This window comes from Manis pentadactyla, chromosome 13 (genome assembly GCF_030020395.1).
Source record: "Manis pentadactyla isolate mManPen7 chromosome 13, mManPen7.hap1, whole genome shotgun sequence".
NCBI classification, from domain to species: domain Eukaryota; kingdom Metazoa; phylum Chordata; class Mammalia; order Pholidota; family Manidae; genus Manis; species Manis pentadactyla.
This window is the reverse complement of record NC_080031.1, coordinates 60,983,501-61,005,429: the sequence shown is the minus strand read 5'-3', so window position 1 is coordinate 61,005,429 and position 21,929 is coordinate 60,983,501. Positions and strand designations below refer to the sequence as shown.

General features: G+C 38.4%; 1 protein-coding gene across 12 annotated transcripts in view; it reads right to left on the bottom strand.

The window, feature by feature from the left end:
- RAPGEF6 (Rap guanine nucleotide exchange factor 6) overlaps nt 1-21,929 on the bottom strand; it is a 246,308-nt gene that overhangs the window by 134,470 nt on the left and 89,909 nt on the right. For 8 of the 12 annotated variants that reach the window (XR_008993532.1, XR_008993531.1, XM_057491194.1 and 5 more), the window contains 2 exons: nt 21,104-21,247; nt 17,264-17,332 (listed from right to left, as the gene is read on the bottom strand). Coding sequence is in view for 10 of the 12 variants with exons in the window: in XM_057491194.1 (XP_057347177.1) it covers nt 17,264-17,332; nt 21,104-21,247 (213 nt within the window). In the remaining 2 variants the exon portion in view is untranslated. The remainder of the gene's footprint in view (nt 1-17,263; nt 17,333-21,103; nt 21,248-21,929) is intronic. The other 4 variants (XM_036902620.2, XM_036902616.2, XM_036902610.2 and 1 more) reach the window with 1 other exon arrangement.

The following is a 21,929-nucleotide window of genomic DNA, read 5'->3' as shown; positions in this document are numbered from 1 at the left end:
CGGAATAGAAGCGCTAATCTTCCGAGGCCCTCTCAAGTGACCACTGATGGAGACCTAACTGCACCCTTTATGCACCCCCTCTGAGCATGAAGCAGCCAGGACGGTTGTTGCCCCTTTTCCCTAGCAGCAGCTAGAGTCTCCATCTGTAGAGGGGGGAATGAGACAGGGACCTTGAGCTTAGACAGAATAGAGTGAGGGCCTCCAGAAAAAGGAAGGCAGGGTATTTGCAGTCAAAGCAATGTAGCTACATGCAAGGAAACCCCCTATCAAAACTCTGTGTTAAATATTAAGCTCTAGAGTCATTCTTCAGTGAGATCAGTTAAAGTACAAAAGGCCAGGAGCAACGTGACCTGGAATGTTTGAGTGTTCTGCAAATAAAGAAGGGTATCTTAGCATAACCTGTGACTTCACTGTAAAGAGCCCTAGCAAACAGACAACAACCCAGCCCACCTTAGGGGCAGGGCAGGTGGTGCAAGTCCACACCCTAAGCCCTCTCTTCACTTTATCAAGGTATGTGTGGCATGGGATGCATCCTTCCTGCTCTAATAGATTATCCCGGAAATAGTCATGAAAGATTTCTCCAAGCTCTGCCGTCTGATTGTGACGCCAACTTGAAGCTTCTAGATCCCACCTCTGTTCCAGTTGCACCTGCATTCATCCTGCCAGTTCTTGTACTTGTTGGTGGAATGCAAAAAGAGATATCTAAGCTGGCCTGTGTATACAATAAGACAACGAATTTGACTGGTTCTGTATTATCTGCACTCAATCAAGAGCTAGGAGAAGTGTGAGTTGTGGTGCTTCAGAATCGTGCTACTACAGACTGTCTGCTGTTAAAAGAACATATGGGATGTGAACAGTTTCCAGGAATGTGGTGTTTTAATTTGTCTGATTTTTCTCAAACTATTCAAAATCAATTAGACAATATTCATCATATTATTAATAAGTTTTCAGAAATGCCTGAGTTACCTAACCGGTTTTCTTGGTTTCATTAGATATGGCCAGTAATTGTAGGTCTGCGTTTGCTATGTATCTGTATTCCTGTTCTGTTAATGTATATACATAAATTAATTAGTGGTTTGTTAAAACTTATACATGCTTACGTTAATCTACAAGAAGTTGTGTTAAAGAAATAATCTTCTCATATTTTCTTCCCTTGCTACTTCTATAGCTTTTCTTTTTCTTCCTAAAAACCTTCCTTTATCAGAATTTGTGCCTCATATTTAAAATTACTGTGTATCATAATCCTTCCAGCTGGTAAAGATACCTCAAGATATACGCTGGGCATAGAAGCCACAGGGCATAAATCTGCAAAAAAGTAAAAAGCTAACCTTTTCAAAGAATATTGCCTCTCTCTCACTTACCACCTTTACATCTCCCTATATGGCCCTGGAAGATGGGTGGTTAGCCAGAGACAGGTTAAGATTCCTCAAGGGAGGAGCAACCTAAGACAGGCACAGTTGCAGGGGGGCCATCAGGTGAGAAATTGGGGTCAACTGAGGTGAGGCTTAGAACCTCACCCCCTCACCCCCCGGTTTTGAGAGAAATCTTCTGCACCCATGGCTGTTTTGTTGCCCTTGCCTAGCTCAGATCAGTACCTAGTCTATAGGTACCTAACCTCCTACATTTGCCTTCCTACTGCACTAAACTCTACTTTCCATCTTTATATTACATCACAAGATCTAAAAAATAGAGTATTTTTTATGAAAAAGTAAACTGTGTTAAAAAGCTTTCTATTAGAAACTAATCTTTATTACATGTACCCACTACTTCAGCATTTTATTAAAAAAATAAGGGGGAAATGTGGGATTAATATATAAATGAAGTATAGAAATCAAATGTATAATCATATATGACTTGATTATTTTTCCTGTAATTCCTGATAAGTGATCAGGAACAGAACAAACAAGACCAAAACAGTTTCTGTGACCTAATTGCCCTTGCTATTGTTTCAGTACCTTGTAAGATGTCGCGCTCAAGGAGACTGGAGACTGCTGAGGATTAAGTTTACAGTTAGTTAATGGTTGTCTATTAAGTCCCCCACACAGAATGCCCTCTCAGCACCACTCTTAAGCTGTTACGCCTTGAGTCCCCTTTCAGATCTTCAATATCTCATTGCGTCTCCACCCTTGTCTGTGGGTCAGAAGCAGGGAGGGGACTGACAATACAGTAGTAGAATAAAGGAGAAATCAATGAGAAAGTCTACTTTCATAACTGAAATATGTAAGAACCAGATTTTCTGAACTTGTGAAGAATATCTGCACTTATATTTGGGTCAATAATGTTTCTATAAAAGTGACTAAGATGATCGCTGTCTGATATTCTAGAGATTCAAGTTAAATAAAGGCATACTTTGTACTTGATCTTGGTCAAACCAAGATACCTCTCCCTTATTAGCCCTAGCTTGATTTTATCATTTAACTTTACATATATATCAATATTACAAACTCAACTCAGTACATTTGAAAATTTTTCAGCACTGTAGGCTATTTGAAACATAGCAATCAACTTTATATAAAAAATGACATTGAAAAAATTCTTGTTAATTTTGTTTTCTGTTACTTCAGAGCAGAACTGATATAGATTGATATTAGAGCAGAAATTCTAACAGACCATTTGCAATGTTAGTATATGTAACAACCTATGGGACCAATGAAAAGGGCACTCTGAACAGGAAATATCAGCAAAGGCTTCTCCAAAGAAGTCATGGATGGATGGAGTCTTGGGAGCTGGGTAGTACTTTGTGAAGAGGACAGGGTAGGAGGCCATTCTGGATAAAAGGAGCAAATGGTAAGTTAAGATTCAAATTGATTCATCAAAGGACAGAGTTACATTAGATAAAAGCCTATAAAAACTTTCCAGGGAAAGAACAGGACCAAAGAAAGGGGCCTCCAACAAAATAATGGGGGCAGAAGGCTGAAGGGGTGGACTGAGACTAAATGAGGAAGGGATTTATATGCTTAAAATCTTACAACATCAAAATAAAAAAAATTTGAGATATATTTCTAGCATATATAATTTATTTATAAATACATGTATTACCAGTAAAATCACTTTGTGTTCATTATGAAATATACACAAAAACCCCCCAAAATTAAAAAGCATAACATAATATAGTAAATATAATGTCTACTATTTTATTCTTGTGTCCTGGAGACTGTTTTGCAATCTGTATTTTAGTACACTTGAGCTAAAATATTGGCCTTGCTAACTACTTTTAGAAAGAAGTTCTTGAAATCAGTAATCCAAAACCAGTCATCAGCTTTGGGCAGACATACCCTGTGATCGTTTGGCTTCCAGCACTCATTGTATACAGTAAAGCAACTCATTTAGCGACTTTCATAAACATTTAGTAACCACTTTACCTTGTAAGACTGGACAAGGAAACTACTTGTTCCAAGCAAGCTACTGTGAGTGTACACTAAAAAAAAACCAGGGGAGGAAGGAGTGGTAGTTGGCTGATGGCTGTTCTACTGTCAACCACACTAACTTCTTTTTCCTACCTTTATTCTTTGTTGTGATTATTTTGTTTGTTTTTGATTATCTTTAAATATTTCTGGTAAATACATATTATACCCAGGTAAAGAATAAATAAAAAGGTGGAGCCAAGATGGCGGCATGAGTAGAGCAGCAGAAATCTCCTCCCAAAACCACATATATATATCTATGAAAATATAACAAAGACAACTCTTCCTAGAATAAAGACCAGAGGACACAGGACAACATCCAGACCACATCTACACCTGTGAGAACCCAGTGAATCGTAAAGGGGGCAAGATACAAGCCCCGGACCGGCGGAACCCGAGCGCCCCTCCCCCCAGCTCCCAGCGGGAGAAGAGCAGGCAGAGCGGGAGGGAGATGGAGCCCAGGACTGTTGAACACCCAGCCCCCGCCATCCGGACCAGAGCGCAGACACACTGCGTGACCGGAGCCCTGGATACTAGGGAAACAGGGCAGCAAGATCGGTGAGAAGATGCCTGAGGGTGGCGCCGGAGAATAAAGAAAAACGAGCAGCCATTATTTATTTATTTCTTTACTTTTTTAATTTAAAAACAAATTTTTTTTTTTTTGGTGGTCGTTGTTTTGTTTTGGCGGGTGCTTTTTGGAAGTCTTAAAGGGGCACGGCGGGACACTTAATCCAGAGGTAGGAAATCCAGGGATCTCTGGGCACCCTAATCCCCTGGGCTGCAGGGAGCAGGGAGGCCCCTTACGGAGATAAATACCCTCCCGGCCGCTCCTGCTCCAACGCGACTCCACCACTTTGGAGTAGCTGCCCGAGCCAGGCCACGCCCACAGCAAAAGTGGAGATAAAATCCAAAGCAGCCAGGCAGGAAGCAGAAGCACCGTCGGCGCGCAGCTACCCAGCACAAGCCACTAGAGGTCGCTGTTCTCCCAGGAGAGGAGGGCCACAAACCAACAAGAAGGAAAGCTCTTCCAACCGTCACTCCTACCAGCTCTGCAAACTATTCCTATCACCATGAAAAGGCAAAACTACAGGCCGACAAAGATCACAGAGACAACACCAGAGAAGGAGACAGACCTAACCAGTCTTCCTGACAAAGAATTCAAAATAAAAATCATAAACATGCTGACAGAGATGCAGAGAAATACGCAAGAGATATGGGATGAAGTCTGCAGGGAGATCACAGATGCCAGAAAGGAGATCACAGAAATGAAACAAACTCTGGAAGGGTGTATAAGCAGAACGGATAGGATGCAAGAGGCCACTGATGGAATTGAAACCAGAGAACAGGAACGCATAGAAGCTGACATAGAGAGAGACAAAAGGATCTCCAGGAATGAAACAATATTAAGAGAACTGTGTGACCAATCCAAAAGGAACAATATCCGTATTATAGGGGTTCCAGAAGAAGAAGAGAGAGGAAAAGGGATGGAAAGTATCTTGGAAGAAATAATTGCTGAAAACTTCCCCAAACTGGGGGAGGAAATAATTGAACAGACCAAGGAAATACACAGAACCCCCAACAGAAAGGATCCAAGGAGGACAACACCAAGACACATAATAATTAAAATGGCAAAGATCAAGGACAAGGAAAGAGTTTTAAAGGCAGCTAGAGAGAAAAAGGTCACCTATAAAGGAAAACCCATCAGGCTAACATCAGACTTCTCGACAGAAACCCTAGAGGCCAGAAGAGAATGGCATGATATATTTAATACAATGAAACAGAAGGGCCTTGAACCAAGGATACTGTATCCAGCACGACTATCATTCAACTATGACGGTGGGATTAAACAATTCCAAGACAAACAAAAGCTGAGGGAATTTGCTTCCCACAAACCACCTCTACAAGACATCTTACAGGGACTGCTCTAGATGGGAGCACTCCTAGAAAGAGCACAGAACAAACCACCCAACATATGAAGAATGGAGGAGGAGGAATAAGAAGGGAGAGAAGAAAAGAATCTCCAGACAGTGTATATAACAGCTCAATAAGCGAGCTAAGTTAGTAAGATAGTAAAGAAGCTAACCTTGAACCTTTGGTAAACACTAAATTAAAGCCTGCAATGGCAATAAGTACATATCTTTCAATAGTCACCCTAAATGTAAATGGACTGAATGCACCAATCAAAAGACACAGAATAATAGAATGGATAAAAAAGCAAGACCATCTATATGCTGCTTACAAGAATCTCACCTCAAACCCAAAGACATGTACAGACTAAAAGTCAAGGGATGGAAAAACATATTTCAGGCAAACAACAGCGAGAAGAAAGCAGGGGTTGCAGTACTAATATCAGACAAATAGACTTCAAAACAAAGGAAGTAACAAGAGATAAAGAAGGACACTACATAATGATAAAGGGCTCAGTCCAACAAGAGGATATAACCATTCTAAATATATATGCACCCAACACAGGAGCACCAGCATATGTGAAACAAATACTAACAGAACTAAAGGGGGAAATAGACTGCAATGCATTCATTCTAGGAGACTTCAACACACCACTCACCCCAAAGGATAGATCCACTGGGCAGAAAATAAGTAAGGACATGGAAGCACTGAACAACACAGTAGAGCAGATGGACCTAATAGACATCTATAGAACTCTACATCCAAAAGCAACAGGATATACATTCTTCTCAACTGCACATGGAACATTCTCCAGAATAGACCACATATTAGCCCACAAAAAGAGCCTCAGCAACATCCAAAATATTGAAATTCTTCCAACCAACTTTTCAGACCACAAAGGTATAAAACTAGAAATAAATTCTACAAAGAAAACAAAAAGGCTCACAAACACATGGAGGCTTAACAACATGCTCCTAAATAATCAATGGATCTACAAACAAATTAAAATAGAGATCAAGGAATATATAGAAACAAATGACAACAAAAACACAAAGCCCCAACTTCTGTGGGACGCAGCAAAAGCAGTCTTAAGAGGAAAGTATATAGCGATCCAGGCACACTTGAAGAAGCAAGAACAATCCCAAATGAATAGTCTAACATCACAATTATCAAAATTGGAAAAAGAAGAACAAATGAGGCCTAAAGTCAGCAGAAGGAGGGACATAATAAAGATCAGAGAAGAAATAAACAGAATTGGGAAGAATAAAATAGCAAAAATCAATGAAACCAACAGCTGGTTCTTTGAGAAGATAAACAAAATAGATAAGCCTCTAGCCAAACTTAATAAGAGAAAAAGAGAATCAACACAAATCAACAGAATCACAAATGAGAACGGAAAAATCATGACAGACTCCACAGAAATACAAAGAATTATTAAACACTACTATGAAAATCTATATGCCAACAAGCTGGAAAACATAGAAGAAATGGACAACTTCCTAGAAAAATACAACCTTCCAAGACTGACAAAGGAAGAAACACAAAAGTTAAACAAACCAATTACGAGCAAAGAAATTGAAACGGTAATCAAAAAACTACCCAAGAACAAAACACCCGGGCCGGACGGATTTACCTCGGAATTTTATCAGACACACAGAGAAGACATAATACCCATTCTCCTTAATGTTTTCCAAAAAATAGAAGAGGAGGGAATACTCCCAAACTCATTCTATGAAGCCAGCATCACCCTAATACAAAAACCAGGCAAAGACCCCGCCAAAAAAGAAAATTACAGACCAATATCCCTGATGAATGTAGATGCAAAAATACTTAATAAAATATTAGCAAACCGAATACAAAAGTATATCAAAAGGATCATACACCATGACCAAATGGGATTCATCCCAGGGATGCAAGGATGGTACAACATTCGAAAATCCATCAACATCATCCACCACATCAACAAAAAGAAAGACAAAAACCACAGGATCATCTCCATAGATGCTGAAAAAGCAGTTGACAAAATTCAGCATCCATTCATGATAAAAACTCTCAGCAAAATGGGAATAGAGGGCAAGCACCTCAACATAATAAAGGCCATATATCATAAACCGAAGCCAACATCATACTGAACAGCGAGAAGCTGAAAGCTTTTCCTCTGAGATCGGGAACTAGACAGGGATGCCCACTCTCCTCACTGCTATTTAGCATAGTACTGGAGGTCCTAGCCACGGCAATCAGACAAAACAAAGAAATACAAGGAATCCAGATTGGTAAAGAAGAAGTGAAACTGTCACTATTTGCAGATGACATGATACTGTACATAAAAAACCCTAAAGACTCCACCCCAAAACTACTAGAACTGATATCGGAATACAGCAAAGTTGCAGGATACAAAATCAACACACAGAAATCTGTGGCTTTCCTATATACTAACAATGAACCAACAGAAAGAGAAATCAGGAAAACAACTCCATTCACAATTGCATCAAAAAGAATAAAATACCTAGGAATAAATCTAACCAAAGAAGTGAATGACCTATACTCTGAAAACTACAAGTCACTCTTAAGAGAAATTAAAGGGGACACTAACAAATGGAAACTCATCCCATGCTCGTGGCTAGGAAGAATTAGTATCGTTAAAATGGCCATCCTGCCCAAAGCAATATACAGATTTGATGCAATCCCTATCAAATTACCAGCAACATTCTTCAATGAACTGGAACAAATAATTCAAAAATTCATATGGAAACACCAAAGACCCTGAATAGATAAAGTAATCCTGAGAAAGAAGACTAAAGTAGGGGGGATCTCACCCCCCAACTTCAAGCTCTACTATAAAGCCATAGTAATCAAGACAATTTGGTACTGGCACAAGAACAGAGCCACAGACCAGTGGAACAGACTAGAGACTCCGGACATTAACCCAAACATATATGGTCAATTAATATTTGATAAAGGAGCCATGGACATACAATGGCAAAATGACAGTCTCTTCAACAGATGGTGCTGGCAAAACTGGACAGCTACATGTAGGAGAATGAAACTGGACCATTGTCTAACCCCATATACAAAAGTAAATTGGAAATGGATCAAAGACCTGAATGTAAGCCATGAAACCATTAAACTTGTGGAAAAAAACATAGGCAAAAACCTCTTAGACATAAAGATGAGCGACCTCTTCTTGAACATATCTCCCCGGGCAAGGAAAACAACAGCAAAAATGAACAAGTGGGACTATATTAAACTGAAATGCTTCTGTACAGCAAAAGACACCATCAATAGAACAAAAAGGAACCCTACAGTACGGGAGAATATATCTGAAAATGACAGATCCGAAAAAGGCTTGACATCCAGAATATATAAAGAGCTCACAAGCCTCCACAAACAAAAAACAAATAACCCAATTAAAAAATGGGCAGAGGAACTGAACAGACAGCTTGCCAAAAAAGAAGTACAGATGGCCAACAGACACATGAAAAGATGCTCCACATCGCTAATTATCAGAGAAATGCAAATTAAAACTACAATGAGGTATCACCTCACACCAGTAAGGATGGCTGCCATCCAAAAGACAAAGAACAACAAATGTTGGCGAGGCTGTGGAGAAAGGGGAACCCTCCTACACTGCTGGTGGGAATGTAAACTAGTTCAACCATTGTGGAAAGCAGTATGGAGGTACATCAAAATGCTCAAAACAGACTTACCATTTGACCCAGGAATTCCACTCCTAGGAATTTACCCTAAGGACGCAGCAGTCAAGTTTGAGAAAGACCAGTGCACCCCTATGTTTATCGCAGCACTATTTACAATAGCCAAGAATTGGAAACAACCTAAATGTCCATCAGTAGATGAATGGATAAAGAAGATGTGGTACATATACACAATGGAATACTACTCAGCCATAAGAAGAGGGCAAATCCTACCATTTGCAGCAACATGGATGGAGCTGGAGGGTATTATGCTCAGTGAAATTAGCCAAGCGTAGAAAGAGAAATACCAAATGATTTCACTCATCTGTGGAGTATAAGAACAAAGGAAAAACTGAAGGAACAAAACAGAAGCAGAATCACAGAACCCAAGAATGGACTAACAGGTACCAAAGGGAAAGGGACTGGGGAGGATGGGTGGGTAGGGAGGGATAAGGGGGGGGAGGAAGAAGGGGAGTATGAAGATCAGCATGCATGGGGAGGTGGGAGAAAGGGGAGGGCTGTACAACACAGAGAAGACAAGTAATGATTCTACAACATTTAGCTATGCTGATGGACAGTGACTGTAAAGCGGTTTATAGCAGGGACCTGGTATAGGGGAGAGCCTAGTAAACATAATATTCTTCATGTAAGTGTAGATTAAAGATAACAAAAAATAAAAATAAAAAGAAGAAAAGGGGGATTTACTCCATGACAGGATAAAACTAAATGTAAATCAACAATTAATGCATGCTTTAAATATCCTTAACTTTGATCACTTAAAGGGTGTCAGATGAGCGGTTATGGAGGTACACTTTTCTGATAATATTCTTTTCTCTTAAAAAAAAAAAAAAACAGTTCCTGTGTGGTGACCTCCAATGAGTTCTACACAATGGTATAAAGGGCAGATCAAAGTGTGGGCAAAGGGTCTGTTTGTATTTATAGAGGATCAAAGCCTAATTTTGCTACCCAGAAAATGAACTAAGATACGATATGAAGAACTTCCAACAGCAGCACTCTCTGGAAGAGTCATACCAGAAGATGATCATCAAAAAACCTCAACAAAGATCCAGGCGATGCTGCAGTTGTAGATGCATTCATCCCACCAGTTCCTGGACTTGCCATGGGAATGAAGAAGGAGATATCTAAGCTGGCCTGTGCATACAGTAAAACAACAAATTTGACTGGATCTATACTGTTGGAACTCAACCAAGAATTAGGAGAAGTGCAAGTTGCAGCGCTCCAAAATCTTGCGACTATAGACTATCTACTGTTAAAAGAACATATGGGATGTGAACAATTCCCAGGAATGGGCTGTTTTAATTTGATTTCTCTCAGACTGTTCAAGTATAGTTAGACAATATCCATCATATCATAGACAAATTTTCACAAATGCCTAGGATGCCTAACTGGTTTTCTTGGCCTCACTGGAGATGGCTGGTATTTATAGATCTGCTTTGGTTATGTAACTGTATTCCTGTTATGTTAATGTGTGTGTGCAATTTAATTAGTAGTTTAAAACCTATACATGCTTAAATTACTCTACAAGAAGATATGTCAAAGAAATAATCAATCTCCCCATGTTCTCTTTCATCTGCTACCTCTATAGCTTTTCTTCTTCCTTCCTAATTACAACCCTTAAATAGAATTCGTGCCTCATATCGAATTTACTGAGTATCATAATTTCTACAAGTGCTAAAGATACCTCAAGACAAATGCTGGGCATAGAAGCCACAGGGCATAAATCTGCATAGAAGTACAAAGCTAACCTTTTCAAACAATATGGCTTCTCTCTCACTTACCAACTTTACATCTCCCTGTATGGCCCCGTAGGATGACTGGTTAGCCAGAGACGGGTAAGATTCCTCAAGGGAGGAACAACCTAAGACAGGCACAGTCGCAGGGGGGCCATCAGGTGAGAAATTGGGGATCAACAGAGGTGAGGCTTAGAACCTCTCCCCCCCTGTTTTGAGAGAAATCTTCTGCATCCGTGGATGTTTTGTTGCCCTTGTCTAGCTTGGATTAACACATAGTCTACAGGCACACACCTGATCATCTACATTTGCTCTCTTACAACACTAAACTAAGTTTTCTACCTTTATCTTACATCTACCTACTACTTCAGTATTTAATTAAAAAAAATAATAATAATAATAAAGGGAGAAATGTGGTATCCACATATAAATCAAGTATAAAAATCAAACGAATATTCATATTTGACCTGATTGTTTATGGTTCATAATGCGTGATCAAAACTGAAAATTTCTGTGATGACTGCCCTTGCACTGTTCACCATGTAAGAACTTTTCACTATGTAAGAATTTGTTCACCATGTAAGAACTTGTTCATTATACTTTAGGAGATCGGAGACTGTTGAGAATTAGGCTTGGGGTTGATTAATGATTGTGCATTGAGTCCCCTATACAGAATTTTATTGTTGTTAACAACCATTTGATCAATAAATATAAGATATGCCCTCTCAAAAAAAAAAAAAAAAGAAAAAATAAATAAAAAATTAAAATTATTTTGTAAGCAACAGGAGTGAAGTTCTTTTTGACTATTTACAACAGGAATAGATGCTGCTGACACTGTGTTTTTCAGGGCACCAAATACCAGGCAGCGCCTTCTCTGTACATACATATATATATGTATTCTCATTCAACCCTTTCACAAATCTATTAGTTGTACATCACCACAGGTACATACAAGAAGAGGTACACAAAGGTTCTACAACTTGCCCAAAGTCACACAGAAGCTAAATGGGCTCTTACAAGAACAGGTACACTTACTCTCTGATAGGCAATGTGCTCTGAGGATACAATGTTAATGGTTCACATTTTCAGGGTATATACATTCCGATGGGAGAAATAGGTATTTGAATAAACAAAAACAATGTAGTATAAAGAATGGTCACAGGAATTTACATGGGACCTTATGGAAATGCAGAGATGTGTACCTAACCCTTCCCAAGGGAAGATCTGGAGCTTTCCCATAAGATAAGGAGGAAGGGAGTTTTTGAGGATGATCAGGATACTGTCAAGAAGACAAAGAGTAAAAAGGCATTCTAAGTAAAAGGAACAGTATACATGAGATGTATATAAAACAGGATTCTCGTCATGTGTGTGTGCTTGCACACACACACGACACAGCAACTACATGAGGTGATGGCTGTGTTAACTAACCTTAATGTGGTAATCATTTTGCAATACAGATGCATATCAAATCATCATGCTGTACACTTTGAAATTCCACAATATGATATGCATGGGATAGCAAATTTGTTCAGCATGGCTCAAAGGGAGGGAATATGAAGAAAAAAAGAGAAAAAGATAAAGATGGAGAGATGTACAAAGTTCAGACCTGTGCTGTGAATATGGCAGCTATTAGCAATATATGGTTACTTATATGTAAATTATTTAAAATTAAAATGAATTAAAATCCTCAGTCATATCAGCCATATTTTAAGTGCTCACATATGGCTAGTTACTACTACCAATTTGGAAACATAAATATAGACATCTCCATCACACTGCAGAAAGTTCTATTAGAACTGGTCTAGACTATGAAAATCTTTATATGCTAGATCATTAGAATTCCTCTGCTAAGCAGTGGTAGGCCATGAAAAGATTCGAGTTTAATAGGGCTACTATTAGGGAAACCAGAGAAAAGAGGAAAACAAATCTTAGAATCCAACAAAGTGATTAAGCACACATCTTTTAATGAAGAGATTAAGCAACACTTTTCAATTTTTAAAAATGTTTCCAAATCTCTTAAAATGCCAAAATACTGCTTCCAGAGTGAAAGTCCTCTGGGGGAGTGTGGGAGATGCTATTAACACCAGTTTTACAAAGAATGACAGTGAACACAAAAGCAATGACATGGGAAAATTGAGAGGAGGGCACAAATTATGAAATATTTGAGAGGAAGAATCTATAGTTATTACTGACTGATGAGTCCCTGAGCACACCATGTTCCAAGTACTTCAGCAACCATTCTGTAAGGCAGACCTGACAGAACCATCCTCATTTTGCCACTAAAGCATGAGGGTTTAGATGAAACACCCTGACCAGATGGTTAGTGAAGGAAGGATTCAAGACAGACAGATGGCTTATCTAAATGCTAGATTATTTCCACTTGGCACAACTACCAATCCTACTCACCAACTATTGTTCCCAATCACCTTTTTACTATTTCTAAACACACCTTCCTCAAATACCAAAGCTCTGAAAATCACTGAAAATATTTGCAGACACAAGTATGTTGCAAGCTCTGAGAGCAACACCCAAAGAAGTTTCAAAAACCTTACTACTGTTGGCAGGGGAAAAAGATGGTGAAGTAGAAAGGCAAGGCAGAAACCTCCTGCCACAGAAACACTAAGGAAGCAACCACAACAAATACAAGTGACAGTGAAAACAACCTGAAGACAGAGCAGACCACCTACACCTGGGGAAGAAGAGCAGACCACACAGAGAAGGGCGAAGTGACAGAGCTAAGATCAATGAGAACCCTAGCCCTTCCCCCATCCAAGCCCATAAGTGGGAGGAAAAGACAGAGCCAGAGGGGAGAAGCACTCAGGAACTCTGCACACCTGGCCCTCGAGATCCGCTCTGGGAACACCTGTCCACATTGCACTGGGCTTTGGTGAACAGCGGGGCTGGACACCAGGGAGAGGTGGAACCTTCTGGGAGCCTGAGACTCCAGCTACTTGTGGAGGACAGCCACACTCCACTGGTCCCCCTGAGACTCAGAGGTGGCAGGTTAAAAGATTTCCCAGCAGTGGAAAGGGTGCCAGAGGGACAAGGGTTGGACTGAGCTCTCTCTGCAGGAGAAAGGGCAGGTGGAGGACACTTCCTCAGCCACCCCTACACCAAACAGGTCAGGCACTTGCAGGAGGGACAAACACTTCATCACCTTCACTGGCAGCTCAGCCCAGAGGTGCTTTCTGAACACCCACCTGCCCGTCAGGACTGCTTGGCCCATCAGAGTCAGGCTTTGCTGCCTGGCAGGCAGAGGGAGGCTTTCCCAAATTTTTCAGCCCTATCTCATCCCAATGGGAGAGGCGCTTGCAGAAGCCAGCTAAGAGCACGCCTTCCTTCTTGCCAAAGACCCAGCTGGGTGCTGCATGTCCGCATACCCCAACCTGAACTTCCAGCTGTGGCGCGCCCACTGCTAAGCCCAACATCCTTGCCACTGCCGCAGGGCAGGCAGAGGCAGCCCACCCACAAGAATCCCAGCATAAGCACTGGTGCTCAGCTCACAAAGGCTGGCTAAGGAGAGCTGCCTCCTGTGGGAAGACTGAGATAGATCACTGCTGGGAGACAAGCAGAAAGGTGACCCCATCCACTGCCCACCAACAGAAATGGGTTCCACCACAAAGGAGAACCAGGAACCAGAGAGTAAAGTCTTGAGCTTCTGGGCACCACAGGATGCCTTCTTCATAAAACCAGTACTCTCTAGACCAGGAAGCATAGTGGATCCATCTAATACAAAGGAAGAAACACAGAAACCCTGACAAAATGAGGAGGCAGACGAATATATTTAAAACAAAACTACAGTGTAAGATACCAGAAAGAGGGCTAAATGAAAGGAGAGCACTAATCTTCTGGATAAAGATTTCAAAGTAACAGTCATAAATAAACTCAGTGATGTGTGGAAAAGTATTAATGATCTCAGGGAGGCCATCACCAAAAAGACAGAAGAGTTGAAAAGGAGCCACTCAGTGATGAAGAATACAGTAACTGAAATGAAGTATACACTGGAGGGAATGAAAAGATTGCTGCAAGTAGAGGAGACAATCAATGAGATGGAAATTAGAAAACAGGAATACAATGCAGTTGAGTAACTGAGAGAAAAACAACCTCTAGAAACAATAGGAGACTAAGAGAGCTGTGTGACAACTCCAAATCAAACAATATTTACATAATAGGGGTACCAGGGGGAGAAGAAACAAAGGGGCAGGAAGTTTCTTTGAGGACATAATTGTTGAAAACTTCCCCAATCTGGGGAAGGAAACAGAAACTCAAGCTATGGAAGCTCAGAGAGCCCCTAACAAAAGGAACCCTAGGAAGACAACATCAAGACATAAAATAATGAAAATGGCAAAGATCAAGGATAAGGAGAGAGTACTGAAAACAGCCAGAGAGAGAAAAAAAGACTACTTATAAAGGAAACCCCATGAGGCTATCAGCTCACTTCTCAGCAGAAACTTTACAGGCCAGAAGGGAGTGGCATGAAATATTTAATGTATTGAAACAGAAGAACTTTCAACCAAGAATCCTCTACCCAACAAGAGTACCATTCAAATTCAAAAGAGAGATTAAATATTTCCCAGATAAACAAAAGCTGAAGGTATTTACAACCACTAAGCAGGCACTACAGGATATATCAAGGTATTTCTGTAGATGGAGATGTTCTTAAGTCTAAATAGTTTTCACCAGTGAAAACATACCCACAGTAAAGGGAGTAGACCAATTAATTACTAAGCAAGTATGAAATTAAAACAAAAGTAGTAAAACCAACTATACACAAGATCAGTCAAGGGATACAAAAAAAATGAAGATTATTACATCTAATTAAATGTGGAGGAGGAGGAAGAAGGAAAAACAAAAACTTTTAGATTATCGTTGAAATAGAGCAAGCATTAATTTAATATAGACTTTTACATTGTCAGTAAGCTATACTTGAACCTTATGGCAGCCACAAAACCTAAAGCCTAGATACAACAAAAAAATTAAAGAGAAATCCAATCACAATACTGAAGAAAATCATCAAACAAAAGAGCATAAGAAAGGAACAAAAGGAACATAGAGGAACTACAAAAACAACCAGAAAACAATAAAATGGCAAAAAGTACATACCTATCAGTAACTACCTTAAATGTAAAGGGACTGAATGGACCAATCAAAAGACAGAGGGTAGCAGTGTGGATAAAGAAACAAGACCCATCTATATGTTGCCTACAAGAGACTCATTTTAGACACAAACACATACACAGACTAAAAGTGAAGGGATGGAAAAAGGTATTTCATGCAAATAGTAGGGGGGAAAAAACACGAATAGCAATACTTATATCAGACAAAATAGTTTTCAAAACAAAGAAAGAACAAGAGACAAAGAAGGACATTCTATAATGATAAAGGGGTCAGCCCAACAGGATGATATAACCATTACAAGTAACTATGTGCTCAACACAGGAGCACCTAAATATATGAAACAAATACTAACAGAATTAAAGGGGAAATAAACTGCAACTCATTCATATTAGGAAACTTTAACACACAACTCACATCAATAGATCAACCGAGAGAAAATAAATAAGAAACAGAGGCAGTGAACAATACATTAGAAGAGATGAACAGGTATCTACAGAACATTCCACCCAAAAGCAGCAAGATACACATTTTTCTCACGTATACATGGAATAGATCACATACTAGGCCACAAAAAGAGCCTCAATAAATTCGAAAAGACTGAAACTGTATCAAGCAGCTTCTCAGTCCACAAATGTATGAAACTAAAAAATAAATTACACAAAAAAACAAAAAAGCGTACAAACTTACGGAGGCTAAACAACATGTTTCTCAATAATCAAAGGATCTATGAACAAATTAAAACAGAAATCAAGCAATACATGAAGACAAATGAAAACAAAAATTCAACAGGCCAAAAATCTGTGGGACTTCTGCAAGCAAAAGTGGTTCTAAGAGGGAAGTACACAGCAATACAGGCTTACCTCAAGAAACAATAACAATCTCAAATAAACAGTCTAAACTCACAATTAAAGACACTATGGAAGAACAAAACCCAAAGCTAGTAGAAGGAAGGATATAATAAACATCAGAGCAGAAATAAATAAAATAGAAGAATAAAACAATAGAAATCATTAAAAACCAATAACTGGTTCTTTGAGAAAAAAAAATAGACAAACCCCCTAGCCAGACTTATTAAGGAAAAAAGAGCGTACACACAAATAAACAAAATCAGAAACAAAAAAGGAATAGCTGCGACAGTTACCACAGAAATGCAAAGATTAGAGCATTCTATGAAAAATTACATGCCAATAAACTGGACACCCTAGAAGATATGGACAAATTCCTAGAAAAATAAAACCTTCCACAACTAACCCAGAAACAGAAATGTGAACAGACCAAACTATCAGTAACAAAACTGAACTGGTAATCAAAAGTCTCCCAACAAAAGTCCAGGTCCCGTTGGCTTCACAGCTGAATCCTACCAAACATTTAAAGAAGAGATAATACTCACCCTTCCTAAAGTATTCCAAAAAGCAGAAGAAGGAGGAATACTCCCAAACTCATTCAATGAGGCATCACTCTAATACCAAAACCAGAAAAAGACAATACAAAAAAAGAGAATTATAGACCAATATCCCGGATGAACACAGATGCAAAAATCATCACAAAATAGCAGCAAGCAGAATTCAAAAATACATCAAAAGGATCATCCATCATGACTTTATTTCAGGGATTTAGTCCAGGGATGCAAGGATGGTACAATATTCATAAATCAATCAATGTGATACATATTAACAAAAGATAAAGAATAAAAACATGATCATCTCAATAAATGCTGAAAAAGTACTTGACAAAATTCAACATCCATTCATGATAAAAACTCTCAACAAAATGGGCACAGAGGAATATATCTCAATGTAATAAAGGCCATATACAACAAACCCACAGCTTAGATCATACTCAATGGTGAAAAGCTAAAAGCTTTTCTTGTCTAAGATCAGGAACAAGATAAGGATGTCCACTCTCACCACTTTTATTCAACACAGTACCAGAGGTTCTAGCCACAGCAATAAGACAACACAAAGAGATAAAAGGCATCCAAACTGGTAAGGAAGAAGTTAAATTGTCACTGTTTGCAGATGACATGGTATTATATATAGAAAACCCTAAAGACTACACCAAAAAACTGTTAGAATGACTGGATTCAGCAACGCTGCAGGATACAAAATTAATACACAGAAATCTGTGACATTCCTTTACACTAACAATGAACTAGCAGAAAGGAAAACCAGGAAAACAATTCCACTTACAATTGCATCAAAAAGATTAAAATGCATAGGAATAAACCTACCCAAGGAGGTGAAAGACCTGTATTCTGAAAAATATAAGACACTCATGAGAGAAACTGAAGACGATGCCAATAAATGGAAATCTATCCTGTGCTCATGGACAGGAAGAATTAATATTGTCAAAATGGCCATCCTACCCAAAGCAATTTATAGATTCAAGGTAATCCCTATCAAAATAGCAATGACATTTTTCAATGAACTAGAGTAACCTTGAAACTCATATGGAACCACAAAGGACCCCAAATAGCCAAAGAAATCCTAATAAAGAATAATAGAGTTGGGTGTATTACAATCCAACTTCAAGCTATACTACAAAGCAACAGTAATCAAAACAATATGGTACTGGCAGAAGAACAAATCCATAGATCAATAGAACAAAATAAGGAGCCAGATTAAACCCACACATATATGATCAATTAATATATGATAAGGAAGCCATGAATATACAGTGGGGAAAAGACAGTCTCTTCAATAACTTGTGTTGGGAAAATCGGACAGCTACACGCAACAGAATGAAACTGCTTTACTGTCTAACTCCATACAAAAAAGTAAATTCAAAATAGATAAAAAATCTGAATGTAAGGCATGAAATCATAGAACTCTTAGAAGAAAACAGGCAAAAATCTCTTGAACATAGGAGCAATTTTCCTGGACACTTCTCCTTGGACAAGGGAAACAAAATAAAAAATGAACAAGTGGGACTACATCAAACCAAAAAGCTCTGTACAGCAAAGGACACCATCACTAAACAAAAAGGCAACACATAGTATGGGAGAATCTATTCATAAACAATTTATCTGATAAGGGGTTAACATCCAAAATATATAAAGAACTCAAATGCCTCAACACCCAAAGAACAATCCAACTACAAAATAGGAGGAAGACCTGAACATTTTTCCAAAGAAGAAATACAGATGGCCACAGGCACATGAAAAGATGCTCCACACTGCTAATTATCAGGGGAATGAAAATCCAAACCACAGTGAGATCTCACCTCACATCAGTCAGAATGACCATTCTCCAAAAGACAAGAAATAACAAGTGTTGGTGAGGATGTGGGGAAAAGGTAACACTCTTACACTGTTGGTGGGAATGTAACCTGGTGCAGCCACTGTGGAAAGCAGTATGGAGGTTCTTCAAAAACAAAAAATAGAACTACCATTTGACCCAGTAATTCTAGTCCTAGGAATTTACCTGAAGGAAACAAAATCCCTGATTCAAAAATATATATGCACCCATTTATCATTGCATTATTTACAGTAGCCAAGTTATGAAAACAACCCAAGTGTCAGCCAGTAGATGAATGGATAAAGAAGTGGTACATATACACAATGGAATACTATTCAGCCATTAAAAAAAAGAAATTCTGCCATTTCCAACAGCATGGATGGACTTACAGAGTATTAATGTTCAATGAAATAAGGCAGGCGGAGAAAGACAAATACCATATGCTTTCACTTATTTGTGGAATATAAATACAAAGTAAAACAATGAACAAAAGAGCAAAAGATGCACAGACACTGAGAAGTGACTGGTGGTTACCTTGGGAGGAGGGGTTGGGAAGGGTGACTGGAAAGGGTGAGAGAGATAAAAGGGCACAAAAATTCTCAATCACAATATAGGTTGGTCACAGGGATGGTAATACAGCATGGAGACTATAGCCAATGATTCTGCATCTTCCTATGTTGGCAGATAGCAACTGCACTACTGGGGTGAGGATTAAATAATACAGGTAACTGTTGAACCACTGTGTCATATAGTTGAAACCAATATAAGATTGTATATCAACAATACATCAATAAAAAGAGAGCTAATGTTATAAAAGTGCTCTTTTTAACATAAAGAAATTTTACATTAAGATTATGGTTGTCATCTCTTTACACAAAGCAATGTATGACAAAACTATGACAATATTTTTTAAGAATAAACCATCTTTTACAATCATCTAAGCATTCAGTTAGAAAATAACTTTAAAACACAAATATTTAATATTTACAAAATGTTGATGTACAGGTTGTATATTAATAACTCCAAGGAAAACAACACTAACATAATATTGCGTACATTATTTAAGAATTCTTCATTTCAAAATTTCAACAATTTCAAATGTTAATTTTCAGAAATAGAATGTGCTAAATCAACAAAATAGGCAAAAGTGACTACATCCTTAGAGCTGCCTTAAATTTAACACTTACTCCAGTACTAACAATTTCCTAAATAATCCTGCTTTCTAACACAGAATGAGTGAATTTCTGTTTTGGACAACTAAAAGAGCTGAATACCTTCTGGAATTTTGCTGTAATCAATCTCTAGATTGGTTTTCTATTTTAGAGGATCGTGACTCCTCTGAAAAATGATAAAATACACCTGGATTTATTCTTTCTTAAATTATCTTCATCTCTTGATTCAACTACTTTTCAGTGTAAAATGAAGTTACCTACAATTACAAAATCGAAGACTTCTGAAGAAACAGCTTTTGTTACGAGTTAATGTTTCATATGCAAGTTAATTGTTTCATCTCATTCTTTTTCAATATCTGCGTGTGAAAACATACCTTTAATATTTGCATATGCTTCTGCACTGACACACACTATGTATATTTATCCCACACCTCAAGGGAATAACTGACATCTTTGTTTCTTTAATATGCCTAACAGCCTATCAGGGAAAAAAAGCTCCCACTCTATTACCTGAGTTTTCAGGACTCTAATCTATATTCAGGTAATGAAAAGGCAAGAACATCCACAAATGTGTTTAAAAAGATACAGTAAGGACTTTTTAAAAACATTATTTGAACAAAAACAAAAGGAAAAACAAAACTCATTATTTCTATCCAACTCAACCAAGCATAAGTGTTTTAAAAAATTACATATATATACTTACTGCTCCAAACTCTTCCATATAGAGCCCAGGGTATTGATGTTACCAAAAATATATGTAAATTAAAGAGAATACAATTAAAAATTAAGGACGATACATTTACTGTTCCTAAGTATACTCACAGAAAGATAGCTGTTAATGTCCACATCATCAGTAATGATTTGGCGCTCTCCCTTATAGTTAATTTTCCTAAATCTTCGTCGCGACTGCCTGGCAGGAATTTCTCTTTGCAGAATACTATCTTCATTATCTTTGGAATTCTCTACCTGAAACACATGTCCACATTCCCAATTAAGTATCCCATTTTTCCATATTACTGACAGTCTATGAAGTCTTAAAGGGCTCATAAGGAGGATTAATTTACTTCTTGTAAGAAACTGCCTCAAGAGAACAATCTATACAGGACAGTGCTCATTAGTTCAAAAACATTAAAGATGATATTATTATAAAGATCTGGAGACCACAATTTCCTTCCAGGAAATAGTCTCTCTTGCTCACATAAACATATATTCTCTAAATAAAGTCACTTACCAGAAAGGAAGGCTGTTAACTACACCTACACATTCAATAATTACAACTTCTGAGTTAGTTCAATAACAAACTGCCTGATTACACATATATTTTATTTAGCAAACAATCTTGTTATGATTTCAGTGAATTACTAAACAGTAAAACAAAAATGCTTCATACGTTACATTTGGTGTCTATCTTAACATATGACAATACCCAAGAGTAAGGCTCTATCAAGGAGGAAGGGAAAACTAACATTTACTGAGGGCTTAAAATGGGCCAGCATGCATATACATCATACCACCTAGTTCATGCAATAGCTCTGTAGGCAGTTATTACCTTCTCTAGCTTGTAGATAAACAAACTAAAATCCAAAGCAATTAGTGACCTTTCTGTTTCACAACAGTGATACTTACTAAAGATGAGCTGGAATACAGG